Source organism: Dermacentor silvarum, chromosome 1, assembly GCF_013339745.2.
Source record: "Dermacentor silvarum isolate Dsil-2018 chromosome 1, BIME_Dsil_1.4, whole genome shotgun sequence".
NCBI classification, from domain to species: Eukaryota; Metazoa; Arthropoda; class Arachnida; order Ixodida; family Ixodidae; genus Dermacentor; species Dermacentor silvarum.
Window position 1 is genome coordinate 72,089,230 of NC_051154.1, and position 16,450 is coordinate 72,105,679.

The 16,450-nt window shown below is 44.5% G+C and overlaps 1 protein-coding gene across 1 annotated transcript; it reads right to left on the reverse strand.

The window, feature by feature from the left end:
- Positions 1–9,186: 9,186 nt before the first annotated feature.
- Positions 9,187–14,120, reverse strand: LOC119465724 (28S ribosomal protein S17, mitochondrial-like). The gene is made up of 3 exons (XM_037726197.2): positions 13,855–14,120; positions 13,703–13,780; positions 9,187–9,479 (listed from the first exon to the last, which is right to left on the reverse strand). Exons 1-3 carry the CDS (start codon positions 13,966–13,968, stop codon positions 9,267–9,269), a joined length of 405 nt encoding a protein of 134 aa, XP_037582125.1. The 5' UTR covers positions 13,969–14,120; the 3' UTR covers positions 9,187–9,266.
- Between the last annotated feature and the right edge of the window lie 2,330 nt (positions 14,121–16,450).

Consider the following 16,450-nt stretch of genomic DNA (forward strand, 5'->3'; position numbering starts at 1 on the left):
GTCTCCAATGTTTGTGCTTTGTATGTCATGTGTCACTTTTCTGCTGCTGCATGCAAGTTCTGAAGCAAAATTGCAAGAATAAGAACACTTGTGGCAGTGCAATTTGTAATAATCCAACACCTAGAAGGCACTTGTGTTTTGTGCTTTTATTGTGGTAACAGTCACAGCTGAATAAAGTATGATCTAATGTAGCTCACTGTTTTCAGCAAATCCTTTGGTACCAAATTATGGTAATCATAATTATTTTAATCTTTTTGTGCATGTTTTCTAAAGGGGCCTTGCATTGCATAATAAGCATGTAGTTTTATTTGCTCTTAGCTTAGTATGAATTGTGATGTCCCTGTTATGACAGTAGTGACATCGGAATATTTAGAAATTTAATCCAACCAGAAATGTACTTTGCTCATTGCCCGCAGCTGCCTGGGGCAGTTATTTTCGGCAGCACATATGACGAGACATGTTCCCTCACGATTGGTGGATGTGAGTTGGTGCATCTTCCTGTGTACTCTAAAACAAATTTTTTTTTTTTTTTTTGAAGTGGTACAATGTACAGTGCTCGTGGATTGAAGCGCGACAATTTAGGCCTAACCAACGCGCATGCTTTTGTTTCCACCATCGGTAGTTTGGGTGACATCAGCGCAATCTCGACTCGTACGTTTAGATCAGAGTCCGCGTCACCTTTCGCGACCAGATTTGAAGCAACTTGGCATGGTACTCTCGAGTAATTGCACAGAATTGGTGTTCTACCCAAAATTTGCCTGTCGCGTTTCAATCCGTGAGCACTGTACATCCTTTTATCTAGGAAGGAAGCACAAAAATAAATGTTGAAATGTCCAAAGGGTGAATTTGTAACATGCAGCAGCCAGAGGCACTGTTGAAACATGCCTCTCTTTCACAGGATGTCCCCTCTAGCACTCCCAGTTTTTTTTATGCTACTCTGTGAACTTGGGACAATGTGGCCCACTTTGGTTTTTCAGCAGCTACCAACCCTTTCCTTACAAAGGAGTAGGCTGAAATTAGATAATCACCCTTGGACGACGACTACGAACGCACATGTGCGAGCACATCGGCTCCCATCTCTACAAACGTTCTGGATCGGATTTTTTGCCTCAACCCGCAAGAATTGTCCATCATTCGACGCAGTTTGTTGCAAGGAACAAGCGGATAGCAGCAATGGAGGGACGCCTGCTCGGCAGCGGACGGGAAAATGCGAAAAGGAGGTAAATGGAGCCTCTTCAAACATCTCCTAGACGATGGACAATCGAAAGGTAATCAGAGACTAGCCATAGACTGACTTATTAATAAGGAGCTAATGGACGGCATCTCAGAAGCCTCCATATTTAGGAAACTAGCCAACAAATACCTTCCACTTGACCAAAGCTCAAGCTCTTCCCACCCTCGATATGAGGGCGCGCCTGCCCCAGAGCTGGACGCTCCCTTCTCGGAAGCCGAGATCAGGGAAGTGCTGCATAATCTAAACGGAAGGTCTGCCCCAGGCCCCGATGGAGTCACAAACCGGCTCTTAAGAAATTTGGACGACAAAGCCATTCATTCCTTAGTGAACGAGATAAACAGGATATGGGAGGAGGGTGTCGTACCGGACAGTTGGAAAAAGGCCACAGTGGTCCTAATCCCCAAGCCAGGCAAATCACCTAGCTTGGAGAACCTCCGTCCTATCTCCCTTACTTCTTGCATTAGCAAAGTAGCGGAACATGCAGTGCATAACAGGATATCGAGACATATCGAGTGGAATGAGCTATTCCCGTACAATATGGTGGGTTTCAGGCCCTCGCTTTCCACGTAGGATGTCATGCTCCTGCTCAAAACACAGATCATAGACTCTCAAAACAAAGATGTAAAAGGGGTACTCGCACTAGATCTATCCAAGGCCTTCGACACAATTACACATGACTACATCCTTAAGGAGATATCGGCCTTGAACTTAGGAGTTAAATTCTTCTCCTTCGTTGAATCCTTCCTTGAGAGCAGGACGGCGGTCATAAAGTTGAGGCAATCAGTGTCGGAGTTTTTCACACTCGGAAGAAGGGGCACTCCCCAAGGGGCAGTTATCTCACCACTTCTGTTCAACATAGCAATGCGCAAATTGTCGGAAAGCCTTGCAACAATTCCTAATGTTGGTCATGCATTATATGCTGATGACATTACAATCTGGTGTCCCGGAGGATCGGAGGCGACGGTCAAACGAGCTCTACAGGAGGCTCTAGACGTTACAGAGTCTTTCCTGGACGGTACGGGACTTGCACTCTCGCCTGGAAAGTCGGAACTCCTGCTGTACAGACAGGCTAGACGAGGTGCTAGGGGACTCACCCCACTCGATCAGGTGCCCATTAGCGTTCGTACCAGGGATGGGTATACCATCCCTAGAGTAGACTCTATCAAAATTCTAGGGCTTTTATTAGACTCGAAGGGCTGCAACGCAAAGTCTATAGCTCATCTCACCACGAAAACAGAGAACATTCTCAAATTATGAGAGTGTCCAACAAGAAAGGCGGCATAGGCGAGGATATACTCCTTAGGGCCCACCATGCTTTCCTCATCAGCCATGCCATTTACATAGTCGCGGCCCTCAATTGGACAAAAACAGAGAAAGATAAATTAGATACGCTCATGCGCAAAAGTGTCAAAAAGGTGCTTGGTGTTCCAATCACGGCTAGCACAGAGAAACTCATGAAGTTGGGAGTACACAACACCACTTTGGAGTTAATTGAAGCGCTAAGATCACCTGATCACGGGTCACCTGAACCCCAATGAGATAGCCCACAACCGTGCGTGAGGTTTCATATGCCGCGACGGGATGGTGTCTCGGGTGAGTTCGGGAGTGCTCTTCCACAGTGATCCTCTAGTCACTTTTCACGAAATCACATCACATTACAGAGGGGATAGGCAGAGTTTTCCCTCCCCCCATCATAAGCTCAACAGATCACAATCTAGCACGCTCCGCATGCTCCAGACGGGGTCCTACCCCTCTAGGGGCTTTCTGAACAAACTTCACCCCGACATCGATCCATTCTGCCCAGATTGTGGCACTGAATTTTGCTCATTAAATCACATGCTCTGGCAGTGCCCTGTGTTACAGGATTTTAACCGAGAAGAAAACTGGATGAAGGCCATCACAGATCCCAGACAAGACGTCCAACTCCTGGCTGTCCAGAGGGCCCGTGAACGAGCGGAGAGGCACGGCCTCTCTGTTGCGACATGGGACTAGCCAACGGCTAGCAGGCCCGCCTGCCTAGCTTCTCAGGACCTAAATAAAGTGTTTACTACTACTACTACCCTTGGCTATTGGCCTGACCCACCTCTGCCATCGGTAATGTAAGTACATGTGCCCACAAAGCAACATGCCAAAAAGTACAGGCACTGGCTATGGCAACAAGGTCACCTTGACATGCAGGCTTGTTTGTACATAGTACATGTTCATGAAAGCGTTGCTCTCATTATAGCATATGGCATCATTGGGTGAGTGAAATGAGAAAGAGGACGCTTTTATTGTCTGCTTCTCCTTTGAATTTCGAAGTTGAATAACTTGTCTGCACGCACTGATCTTTGTAATTTTTGTGTTGAATTCGGGACCGTACAAAGAATTCTTTGAACTGACTTAGTCTAACATTGCAGGGATCCTTGAACTCCTTGTTGGGCTACAAGATGCACCACTCTGGCTACTTACTCACCATGCCATACAGGAACATTTTCTGCCAAACTTCTATGCAATGTAATTTAAAATCATAATTAGTGTGCTTTGTTCTTGTGGCCATCTCCTATCAATTCTTGTGCATGTTTTCAAGCTGTAGCTAAGTTAAACAATATGTCTACTGAGCAATACTTCACTTTCTTAAGCTACAGTAAAAATGGAGCAAGGTGAAATGAGAAGCAGTGGCTGTCTCTCCTACTGTATACCAGAGTAACTAGAAAGGAAGACATCTTGCTTAAAATGAAAACAAAAGAAGGGAAACCAGGGCATAACAAATCAGCCTCAAAAGTGGCAGTGTATGACATCAGGAATTGTGCTTACTTCCACAAGCAATGGCGTCAGCAGGAGAAAACAGGCTTTGAACTAAGACCGTTGGTTATCAGGAAGCTTGCCTTTCCAGCCTGTCTTGGCAAATTATACTAAGTAAGCACGAAAACATATTGCAGTTCTTATGCAGGAACATTGTGTGCTTAAGTTGGTTCTGCCCATTTGAGGGACCGCTGAGGACCCCCCCCCCCCCCCCCCGAAAACAAACAAACCCAGTATCAGATTCAAGTGTATGCCGAGACAAATAAATCTGACTTGCAAATACACGAGAGAGAGGGTGTGTGCGTGCACATGCAAGCACGTGCATCTGTGTTGAGGTTGCCACCTTTCCGCAGCAGAAAGTCTAGGTGGTGTTTATCTGATGGGGAGAAATGCGCTGCTGAAATCCCCCTATTTATAATTTGGCATTCTATTACATTTACAGCTAGATTTCTTGGCTATTTGCTGTGTGCAATACTGCATTATGCGATCCTTCCTTCGGATTTATTTGTCAAATTTAATATTTTAGGGGGGTAACTTGCCAACTTTAAGCTCTGTCACGATACATTGCATACTTATTTAAATTCTGTTGCTCTCTTTACAGAATTCTCATGATCGACAGAAAGAAAACTCGGCAAACTTGAACTTTTTCTTTTAAGCTTCATGCTTCTCAAGAAGCTTGCAGCACACGTCTGCTTGTGAGCTACTTCCAGTACGTCCAGTAAGTCAAGATGTTAGATATTTTAATAAACTACAAGTGTGGGGCAGTTAGCAGTCATAATGTTAGTGTTGCAAATAGAACATGAAAAAGGTGCGACACATGTAGTAAAGCGACATTTGCTTCCCTATACCCAACAAAGGGTGAAGTGTCCGCACCAATTTCTCAAAATGAAAAATAAATTCTCGGGTTTTACGTGGCATAACCATAACATGATTATGAGGCACGCTGTAGTAGGGGGCCCCAGATTAATTTTGACCCCATAGGGTATTTTTTTTTTAACGTGCACCCAATGCACAGTACACGAGCGTTATTGCATTCCGCTCCCATTGAAATGCGGCCGCGGTGGCCAGTAACAAACCCTGCATCAATTTTTCAAAGCTTAGTGAAGTCGTGTGAAATGCTAACACCTCTATCATGATGACTAGAATTTGTATATATTTAGCAGTTCTGCACATTGAAGCCAGTTCTTGATTAGCCTGTATTGTGATCAATTATTGATTGGTGTCCCCACTTATCTACTGGCTTACGAGCAGTCAATTCAGTAATGTGCCAATCAGTCCTTTGCTACCATTCTCATTAGACAACTCTTTATCTTCACCCTCTAGTTTGTGTGCCCTGCTTGAGTATTGCTGTACCTTTAGGCTAATGTCGTTCAATCTACACACCACTGGTTTCTCATTCACATGCTGGCAATAGCAAATTTGTGGCTTAGTCACTAGTGCTATGTTACAAATGGAGTCTGCAGTTTTGATTGCAAGCTCAACGAATGGCAGAAAGCCCTGCAGCTGCTGTACCTGTAGACCAGAGGTGGAACGTTCCTGGGCAAGGCTACGCACTAAAACCTGTCTTAATGCCTTCATGCTTAAAATTCATGGTTATGGTGTGAGCAAATTTTCTGACTACTTGAGAAGTGCCAGGCGGCTACTTTTTATTCGACACAAGGCAGGTTTTGCCAGCAGGTTTGTGGGCACTGGCTTTCGATGCATTGCCACAGGAGTGAGTGAAATCTCCGAGATGCCTGTTCTTTGAGCCAGAACTTTATATGTAAAACTATATTTAAAAGCACAAAAGTAAAACTTGGATTGCTCCGAGACAATTGAGGACTTAGTACCTCTCTACAGAGCTGACTAGGCAAGACATTTTAGTCTAAACCAAAATAAGTGTTGGAAATTCAGGACGGACTCAATTCCTACACTATAAGAAAGTTTGCACCCTTTGGGGCTTATCTTGTACCCAAACAATAATTGTCACCTCTCTTGTGAGCCTTTCTTTAACGTTGTGCACCCGGCACTTCGAGGTCATGAACAACATGCGCATTGTTAGCGTGACATAGCATTCTTGACAGTAAAGTGGCAAGCGCAGAGTTTTTAAGAAAGGGAATGCAATCAAGATGGATGATCATTATTGTTATGTCCCTAAGGCTGCATAATTATAAATAGAGTGTAGACCACAAAGTCTGTCCTACATATTCTGAAACCATCAGCTCTCCAGCCAATCGCTTTATTGTTCTACATGTAGTGACATTGTGGACTCAACAGGGCATTGGCTGGTGTGCTAGCCAGGAGAACTCCCAAAAGCTTTGTCCCCCATAGCGCCCTCTGTAATGTGGGAGAGAAAATAGAAATCAATGCACTAGGAAAAAAAAAAACATAGTTTAGAATTGAGGTTTCGTATATCTGGATTCGAATGAGTGATGGCATGGCTGCATGGGCTTCTTTTTCATTAGTAAAACCTTTACCTTCCTTGTCAGCTAGAAAAGCGTGCACTCTTTACTTTTATATCAGTAAATTGTTGCTATGCAACTAGACACATGCCAAGCATCTCAAAGCACTAAGCTTGCATTAAGAAAGCTGGTAAGGGTGTTAATCTGTCTTTCTAGGCATGCATCCATGACCTAAAAGTAAAGGGTTAAAGCATCACACTACTGTGCAGGAGCACTGATTTCGAAACCAACAATTAGACAGGTGATTTTCTGTTTGCATTAAGCAACAGCTTCTACTCAGGCAGACAACACACCAAATTGTGAGGAGGTAGGCAAAGAAATATTTTCTCTAAAAAGACTTTAAAGGCAAGAAAATGGAGAGAGAGATACCATGACTGAACACTGGCCATGGTCTTGCTGCCATTCACGGAATACTTGGCACCTTCATGAGAATGATGTAGACAGGTGCATTTTCTATATGCAGGTTTGCACACCTTCCCACTATTTCAAACACTTCCAAAGCTGCCTAAACTGCATGGAAAGTCGCACTGCCTCAGTAGGTTCAACCCCAGCTGCTAGCCATGCCTGCAGCTGTGGGTGGCCATTCATCAGTGTGACTTCAAAGCCTAAAGGTGTATCCAACTTTTGTGCTGATGACAGGTCCCCAATGCTATGCAACAAAAATGGAGCCTTGTTGCAGCACCTCAACAAAACAGTTCTAGCTGAGTGTGTATGGTTCACTCTGATCAGTTATGTATCCTAACATAGCTCACAGCTGCTCTGCAGGAACACCACCGCACATGCGTAAAATGCTCATGGTGGCAGCAGAAGGCAGAATGCCGCCTTTACTCCACTGCTGAGTCAATTGAGTGGAGCGTGACTGTGAGTTCACTTGGCTTCTTGGTCGTTTTGCAGTCAAGCTGACTATGTGTTGCTTGCTGCATGGGAGACACGCTCATGAAAAATGTGAAATCAATGCTATGCAGTGCCTGAGCATGTGCAATGTGAGTGGAGTGGATCATAAACGATGCTCAGCTAAAGCCGTCTACTGCTGCTACTAAAATGGTAGGATACAGTGCAGGTCACTTCACGCTTGCTCTTTACGCGTTAAGGCGCAAGCACAGAAAACATTCCTTAGTATAAGAAAACAAAAAGGCACCACATAAAATTTCCACCATATAAGAATTGTGCTACCTGCCACAGGCGAGTTTTAAAAATTTTGTAAAACTTAAAAATGAACACCCTGTATATGTACTTGTCATTGCCACATGCAATAGACGAGGAAAATGGCGCAATAAGCGTGTGATTTCAAAAACGGTGTTTCAATGCTGACAAAGTGCCACCATCTAATAAGTAGAAAGCAAAAGATAAGTGCAATAAACACGACCGTCCTACAATGATGAAATGGATGCCATCTATGTTGCAGAACATGAAGACAGAATAAATGTGGCTGAAAATGTTCTGACATCTACATAGTACAATAGAAAATAGCAAGTTAACCATGGATTTAAAATGCTGGCACTGCAGCCATGTAGCAGAAATAAGCGGACGTGCTGAGTTTGTCTAAATTGCTCTGAAAATGGTGTTGCCGTTGACGAGCTGAGCTCATTCAAAGCAAAATTAAACAGGACCGTGTTGACAACTCGTCCAAAACAATTATGGGGTTAAGGGCCAACTATGCGCAAAGCCTCTGTGCAAAATTGTACATCTGAAATGAAAGTAGATGAGTCATGAAAAGCTAGCAAAAATGGTCATTTTTGATACCAAAACTCAAGAAAACTCGGCCATTACAGCTCGCTAGAAAGTGCAGAAAACCCAGAACATCGAGAACCAGCGCAGAACCTCGGCACGACCTCCTAAATGAGTGTGACCGTTCGTTCATTCAAAAATTGGGCAGGGCCTACAGTACATTGAAAATCTTGGAGGTGATGTTCCAGGATCCATGCCATACCTGCTTACTGTCAGGTGCCTGCGTTGTCTGGTGAGGTGCCACTTAAAAGCTGCTCAATGAAAAAAAATAGGCAACTACCTTCCTTGCAGCTTTGCCAAGACTGCTTGATAGTATATATACTTATGGACACCACAGAATGCAAGTGTTTGTATTCACAGGGTACCTACGCTTTCTTTCTTTTTTTGACTTGAGTAAATGTATGAATGTTGCTATTCATGACACCAACGGATGTACACGTGCTTGTAGTCATAGGCTACCTACGCTATCTACATATATATATACTTCTTCACTCTTAGAGAAAATATATAAATTGAGCTCCGGATGCTTGCAATCACACTCTTGATGAAGACTGGCACCTGGCCGAAATGTTGAAATTAAATGTTTGGTTTTGATTTTTATGTGCGCCTGCACATCTTTCAATTTACTGTGTGTGTACATATACATATATATATATATATACATATAACCAATTAAGCCAAAGTGTTATTTTAGTTGGCCTATAATAGGCATACCAGATCAATGCTTGACAAAGGTCTTGAGCAAGTCACCTTCAAAATGAGCTAGATTCATAATCCTGGGCCATTCGTTGCTTGAGGATACAGAAAGTACATTGTGTGAAACCATTACGAACATTTCTAGACACGTTGGGCCAGCAAATTTGTAACATGCAAAACTCCAGAATTTACAGGAAACATAAAATATTAAGCACTGAGAGCTCGTGACGTGCTCATAATGCAAGCAGCAGTGTATTTTCAAAATATAATGTGGCATAAACAATGAAACACTCAAACAAAGTGTCTAATTTCTTCTATCTACAAAATTTATTGGTGTACCTATAATATTTCACTGAGAATAAAGGCCTAGCGTCATTGGTACCTCATTTATCAGATATTTCTTTCACTTCAGGAGCAGCAAGGAAAGCCTTGTACGGTGGATTCAATCCGAAGACTTCACTTTCCTTGTCAACATCTCTCACAAAATCCGTAAAAATGCATTTCTGGCCTGTTATAGGATCAATAATGTTGCCATTCTTGTAGACAATTTTTTCCACTTTGTGGGCAATCCTCAGGCTGAGACGTTCTGGTAGTTCCTGTACACAAGCAACAAAAAAAGAAATGCGCACACATAAGAAAAATTCGTGATACAGATATATGCCACAACTTTTTGACCCCTTTCGCTACTGAGCACACTCTACAAAAACGACCCTAATATACTGACTGTTTTTATTGGTTCAAACAATCATGTACGCAAAGAGCCAGAAAATACTATTAAATATCTTTATTTCAGACCAGGGGTTTAAAAGATATGTTTAAAAACAAATGAACTGAGTTTGTTTACCCACAGTACCAAAAAAAATTCACTGCACAGACTCAAAACTCTAAGGTTAGCTGAGAAGGTGTGTTCTTTGCACTGAAGTAGAGGGCTACAATCACTATGATAGAACACCCGCATAACTTATGCCCGAACTAAATAATGAACGGGAAAACCAAACTTGTGTTTGCCGGTTTCTGTAAGGAGGAGCCCAGGTTGTCGCCAGCAGGGCCGCGATTTTGTAGCAAGGCATTATTTGTAGCAAGGCAAGGCTACTCTAGACTTATCATCCACCGCTCACGGCCGGCTGATCCCGTTGATAATGCGAGCGGACCGTCGCTCCGACCACTGACAAAGCACGATAAGCGCGAAAAGGCATTATGACATTAAAGGCATCGCTACAAAATACCGGCCCAGGAGCGGTATACCTAGGAAAAGAGTTAAATTCTGTGGTTTTGAGTGACAATCCACAATGTGATTATGACGCACACTGTAGTGGGGGACTCTGGATTAATTTTTACAACCTGTGGTTCTTTAGCGTGCACCCAACGTATGGTACACAGGTGTTTCTGCATTTTGCCCCCATCGAAATGTGGCCGCTGTAGCCGGGATTTGATGCCACACCATCGGGCTTAGCATTGCAACACCAAAGCCAGTACGCAGGAGTGGGACTGTCCAAAGTCATTTTGGCACAATTTCTGGAGCAGGACAAAATGCGTTTTGGAGCAGTTTGGAGGAGACAAAATAACGTTTTGGAGCAGCTTGGAGCAGACTAAATTTCATTCTGGAGCAATTTGGAGCAGATAGAATTTCAATTTGAAGCAGTTTGGAACAGGCCAATCTGAATTTTAGTGGACTAATGTAATATGGCAGCACACTTCTAAACCACGATGAAACACAGAATAAACTAACAGGAAGCTCGTAGGGGAAGCACACTTCATAGCTATAGCATACTAGAAAATGGAGGAGTGGGTCGAGCGGCAGCTCGGCGCACGCTTTCCTGTAAAGCCGGAAACATCGGTTGCACCCCAACGATCAAACTATATATTTCCGTGCCTACGCTCATGACAATAGCGAAAATGTTCTCAAATTATGCAGTCCAATCGGCGCTGTAACATAATTTCTGTGTCACCATATTAAGCACTGAGAGCTGGTGACGTGCTCATAATGCAAGCAGCAGTGTCTTTTGAAAATATAATGTGGCAGAAACAATGAAACACTCAAACAAAGTGTCTGATTTCTTCTATCTACAAAATTTATTGGTGTACCTATAATATTTCACTGAGAATAAAGACCGCAGAATAAGAGAGCCACAATCAACCCTGGCCTGTTATAATGTAAAGCTATTCCAATCTGTATTTGTTGCGATAGCGATTATATGGACACTCCAGGCGCATTTCTGGTGTCGCCATGATGTTCCATACAAAGTCCAGGAGCACTAACATCATTGCCGCACGCTATATACTGTATGTGCGAGTGAAAGCGTGAGGATGAGCCGACGATGGCGGCTCAATCTCACGCGCGCACGAAAGGAAAGCGGGGACGAAGCGTGCCGTAATACAATATATATGGTTGAAAGTATCATCTGGATCCTTAGCCTATGTAGCTAGTTTTGAATCTATAACATAAAATCAGCATGAATTGCAACCCAAAGCAAAGAAGGGTAATCTTAAATGCGTCCTTTAAAGTGATGTTCTGATGATGTTGCCATATTTGGAAGTTTTTTAATGAAGATGGGTATTTTATTCCAAATTTTGGTACCGACAAATGATAGGGAACGTTGACCGTATACATTATGAGTTTACGGCAAGTTAAATTAATATGTTATGCTCAGTCTGTTATCCCTTGTTAGGTATGAGAAATATTGATGAGCTTGGAGAAGGGGCATTACACTTAACTCCGTAACAAGCTCTGCAGAAGGCACATGCTTAGAGACCAATGCAATTATTCTCAGCGCACGTTTCTGAATTTTGATCGAAGGATCAAGGTACGATTCGCAGGTGAAGAACCATAATTCTGTACAATATGTTAAATGACAGTGAAAAATGTCGAAATAAATGAGACATAATGTGTGAGAATGGAAACGTTTGCTGGCCTTTAGAAAGGTATAAACCATAAACCAAACTTTTTTTTTTCGTTACTTGTTCAATATGTGGTGCCCAGTGCAGTGACGAGTCTACAGTAATTCGTAGAGTGGCAGTTTCTTGCACATAATAGAAACTAAAGAAACAGTACTTCTTGCTAACTTTGTAAATAATGTAACTGCTTTGTTAATGGAGTATTGACATGACATTTTCAACTAGTCTTTATGCATTCAATAAAAGTACAAGCGGATGCCCGCCATCTACTTTGGACATGCCCTGGGTTAAACACAGCTTGCGAAAGTGTACTTAAGGGCGTGAAGTTGGGAAGTGACCAACCAGAAGACTATGAATGATGGCTCACGGACAATAGATGTTATGCGTTGCTTTTGCAGTATCTGCATGAAATGGGCCTCCATTCTTATATGTGATTTCATTCTGACATTAGGTCGTGTGGCAACCCAGGCAAATAACAAAACGTCTTCTGTGCTGAGGCAATGCATACGAATGCAGTATTCATTGCTGCGTGTTCTGTCCTGCTGCTTCACGGGCACACCCCAGTAAGTGTGAAGCTGAAGGCAACGTTTCAATGTCTTGTTGAACATTGCGTAAAGCCTCTGTTGAAACTAAAAAAAGGTGATGCACCACTCATACCTTCGTGTTAAACTGATACGGCAATTCTGTGCAGCAATTCACTGTGGCCGAAAACATCACATGCAAAGGAGGGACAAGAACACTCAGTTAAATGAGTGCCTAATAGTGCATATTCTGAAAAACATTGTCAACTAACACTGGGCACTATGACTGGGTTTTCTTTGTAGCTTCCCTTTAACGTGGACGGCAACTTTCTTTCATAAAGTTCCAACTATTGCCACATTTTTTCACAAACGATTGATATACAGCTGAGCTAGCAATGGCCCAATTTAAAGCAAATGCTTGCGCAGTACAAACAGCCTTTCTCAGTTTCTCATCATTTAACAGATCTTCCAAGAAGGTTATGGAGTGCCTTCCACTTATGGCAGCCTGTTTAGTTATAACAGAAGCTTCGGTTCAGTGGCTCTGCTGTCAGCCGATGTATAAAGGAAGGTATGTATTTTGCAAGCATATCTGCATAAAAGTGGGTGAAAGAGATTGTTCTATGCACATGTGCTACCTGTGATCTCCAGGATTGTTTCAAATTTTAAAATGACTTTCCTTGGGCATTGAACAATTCAGTTTGACTGCCTAAATAGAGACAGTGCAGCCCTTATCCGTATACAGTTCACTTTGTCTTATTTCTTGCGAACTCTTGAGCAACACTCGAGTTTTCGTTTTATAGCCAGTTTTTAAACAAGTGTAGGTTTATTGTAAATACTGACACCGATTGCCCCTGCTTTTTATTATTCACACCAAATTGTCAATGTCAGACGCAGCTTGTCTTTAAAAAAAGGCCAGAAATATGAGTTATGCTTAAGGAGCAAAGTTTCATGTTGATGCTTCCTGAGTAAGAAAGCTCCGCAACTGAAAATCCATCCCGTTCTGGCGATCAAAACCGGCACCACTGCCTTTTCATTGCAGCCGCTTCAGCAACAAAACTAACGAAAAAAAAAAAATTTTTTTTTCGGAATATGCGAACAACCAACAATGTAGGTTAAAAATCTGACCGAAGCAGCGTTATCTTCGTTCAAAAGACCACGCAGCGTCCAAGTCATCGCACACACGCACGCACGCGCGCGCGCGCACACACACACACACACACACACGCACACACACACACACACACACGCACACACACACACACCCACACACTGTAGAAATCATGACAGCTTGAAACTGCGCATATATGGTATCCCGTACTATGTTGCTACAGACGCTAAAGACAACCAAACGCGAAAGGCTCGAGCAATATGAATGGAAATCTAATGCGCCTCGAGTATCTCACTTTGACGAGGACCCAGTCACCAGGTTCACACTCCTCATTGGCATCCAGCGCCTCGTACTCTGTCCTCTTTTTATAATGCTGAAATATATGAATAACACAGACATTAGTGTCAGACAAAATGTGAAAATGGCCTTTGAAGGACGCGTGCTTACCGCCATCAGAAAATTGTCTAGCTCGAACCGAGTAACAACAACTCGAACAGTCTTTTTCATTGCCGATGAAACGCACTTTCCAAGAAAGAGCGCAGGTGATGCAGCTGCTGCCATTATTACGACCAACTGACCGCTTACATAAAAACAGCACACCCGTGAGGAAACACACAGATTACAGACACCCACGGCCTCAACTACGAGAGTCTAGGCTACGCACACATGCATACACACGCATGGCATGCTCGCATGAAAGTCGCCATTTTGATATCGACGTTGATAGGGCTGTCGTCACTGAAACGAGTCGCCGCCGTACCAAGTCACCATCCTTCTTGACCATCTGTCACCGCACACGGTGGAAATTCGCCTGGAGGGTCCATATACCTGCTATCTCAATGAAACGAAAAGCACTGCCGAACGCTGCCGGAGTACTGGGCTCAGTAACACATGTACAGAAGCTCCGCTATCACAGATGGTTACGCGCGACTATCCGCGGGCGTTTAGCGTGGGGAATGTTTCGTGTACAGAGGTCAACATACTTGACCAGAACCACGGCCGACTTTATTTTTATCAAGCCGGTCGTGACCAGAACACACTCCTGAGGGCCAAAGCAGGTACCGAAGCTTTGGCCGACCACCAGGTCGAGAGAAATCCAAGGTCAACGGTAGATGTAGTCACGGAACCTCGCATACAGCAGGCCGGTATTTTGTAGCGATGCCTTTCCGGTAATAATGCCTTTTCGCGCTTTGTCAGTGGTCAGAACGACGGTCCGCTCGCGTTATCAACGGGATCAGGCGGCCGTGAGGGGTGGATGATAAAGCCCGCTTCACATAGTGCGATTTTGTAGTGCGTTTTTCGCAGCTACGATTTCCGCAAATGCGAAATTCGCAATCCTGTTTCACATGGATCCACGGAAGTTGCGTTTTATTGTGATAGCAATTATATGGACACTTCAACCGGATTTCTGCCGTCGTCGTCGCCGTGAGGTTCCGTATAGATTCCAAGGGCGATAAAACAGTCGCCGCGCGCCGTATGCGCGAGTGAAAGCGCGCGGGGGACGCGCGCTATCACGGAGAGCGAACGCACGGCGGAAAGCAAACGCGACCGTCGCGCGAAAGGCCGTGGGGGTATGGGAGGGAGGCGGGGCGACGCTGTGCTGCTTGATCAAATGCTTATCTTGCAACCGGGCGCAAGGGGAACTGGCCACTTAATCTCCCACGCGAAAGCAAGAAAGCGGGAAGGCAGCGCGGGAGGGAGGGGGGCAGCTTCTCTGCCAACAACTTCTCCTCTGCACAACTCCTCTGCACTTTGCCCAGCGCTGGCGGTCGCCCGCACCGTCTCTAATCTCCACACGGCTCTGACCTTTGTATGCGCTGTGCATTCGCCGCTCAGTTTCCGTTGAAGTGATTGACCGCGCGAACAATTCGCCCGCTGCGGCGGCTGCGCTTGTTGTCAGCGTTTTGACAGTCGTCTGCGGTCATTCGGTGTGATCTATTCTTGTTTGCTTGTGCGCGCTGACACCACGCTTGTTAATTCAGTTAGTCCAAATGTGTCCAAGTTTATGCAGCCGATAAAACTACTTGCCCAACTCCGAATAGCTCTCTACTAATTTGCTATCGCAATTGCTGCTTCACTTTTCGGGCGAAACTGCGACAATTTTTCGCATACTCGTAGCACAGGGTTTGCAAACTCGTATATTGTTCGGTGTATGTTTTAGCAACTTTTTATTGCGATAGCAATTATATGGACACTTCAACCGGATTTCTGCCGTCGTCGTCGCCGTGAGGTTCCGTATAAAGTCCAAGGCGACAAAATCGTCGCCGCGCGCCCTAAGCGCGAGTGAAAGCGCGCGGCGGACGCGCGCTTTCACGGAGAGCGAACGCACGGCGGAAAGCAAACGCGACCGTCGCGCGAAAGGCCGTGGGGGTATGGGAGGGAGGGAGTCGGGGCGACGCTGTGCTGAGGCACCAAATGCGTATCTTGCAACCGGGCGCAAGGGGAACTGACCACTCAATCACCAACGCGAAAGCAAGAAAGCGGGAAGGGAGCGCGGGAGCAAGGGAGGGGCGCAGCTTCTACTCTGCCAACTGGGCTTGTACTTTGCCCGCTTGTGGCGGTCGCCCGCACAGTTTCTTATCTCCACACGGCTCTGACCTTTGTATGCGCTGTGCATTCGCCGCTCAGTTTCCGTTGAAGCGATAGACCGCACGAACCTTCGCCCACTGCGGCGGCTGCGCTTGCTGCCAGCGTTTTGACAGTCGTTGTCTGCGGTCATTCAGTGTGATCTATTCATGTTTGCTTGTGCGCGCAGACACCACGCTTGTTAATTCAGTTAGTAAGCGAATGTGTCCAAGTGCAGCCGATAAAACTACTATCCCTACTCCGAATAGTTCTCTACTAATTTGCTATCGCAATTGATGCTTCGCCTTTCGGGCGAAACAGTGACATTTTTTTTTGCTAAAATAACGACCCTGCAATGTTTATAAACTATATATTTAAACGTTTTATTAACGTAGTTACTAATAAACAAAGCGAGCCGCCTCCTATTCGTCGTCAGTTTCCACCGCATCTGCGTTTTCGCAGAGTTCAGCACGCCGAA

Bases quoted from the DNA above. Each gene is read 5' to 3' on its own strand.
- LOC119465724 (XM_037726197.2), bottom strand. From the start codon at position 13,968: ATGGCAGCAGCTGCATCACCTGCGCTCTTTCTTGGAAAGTGCGTTTCA. The intron at 13,781-13,854 runs GTAAGCACGCGT...CATATATTTCAG, and splicing joins TAGACAATTTTCTGATGGCG to CATTATAAAAAGAGGACAGA. The intron at 9,480-13,702 runs GTGAGATACTCG...GCTTGTGTACAG, and splicing joins GTGACTGGGTCCTCGTCAAA to GAACTACCAGAACGTCTCAG.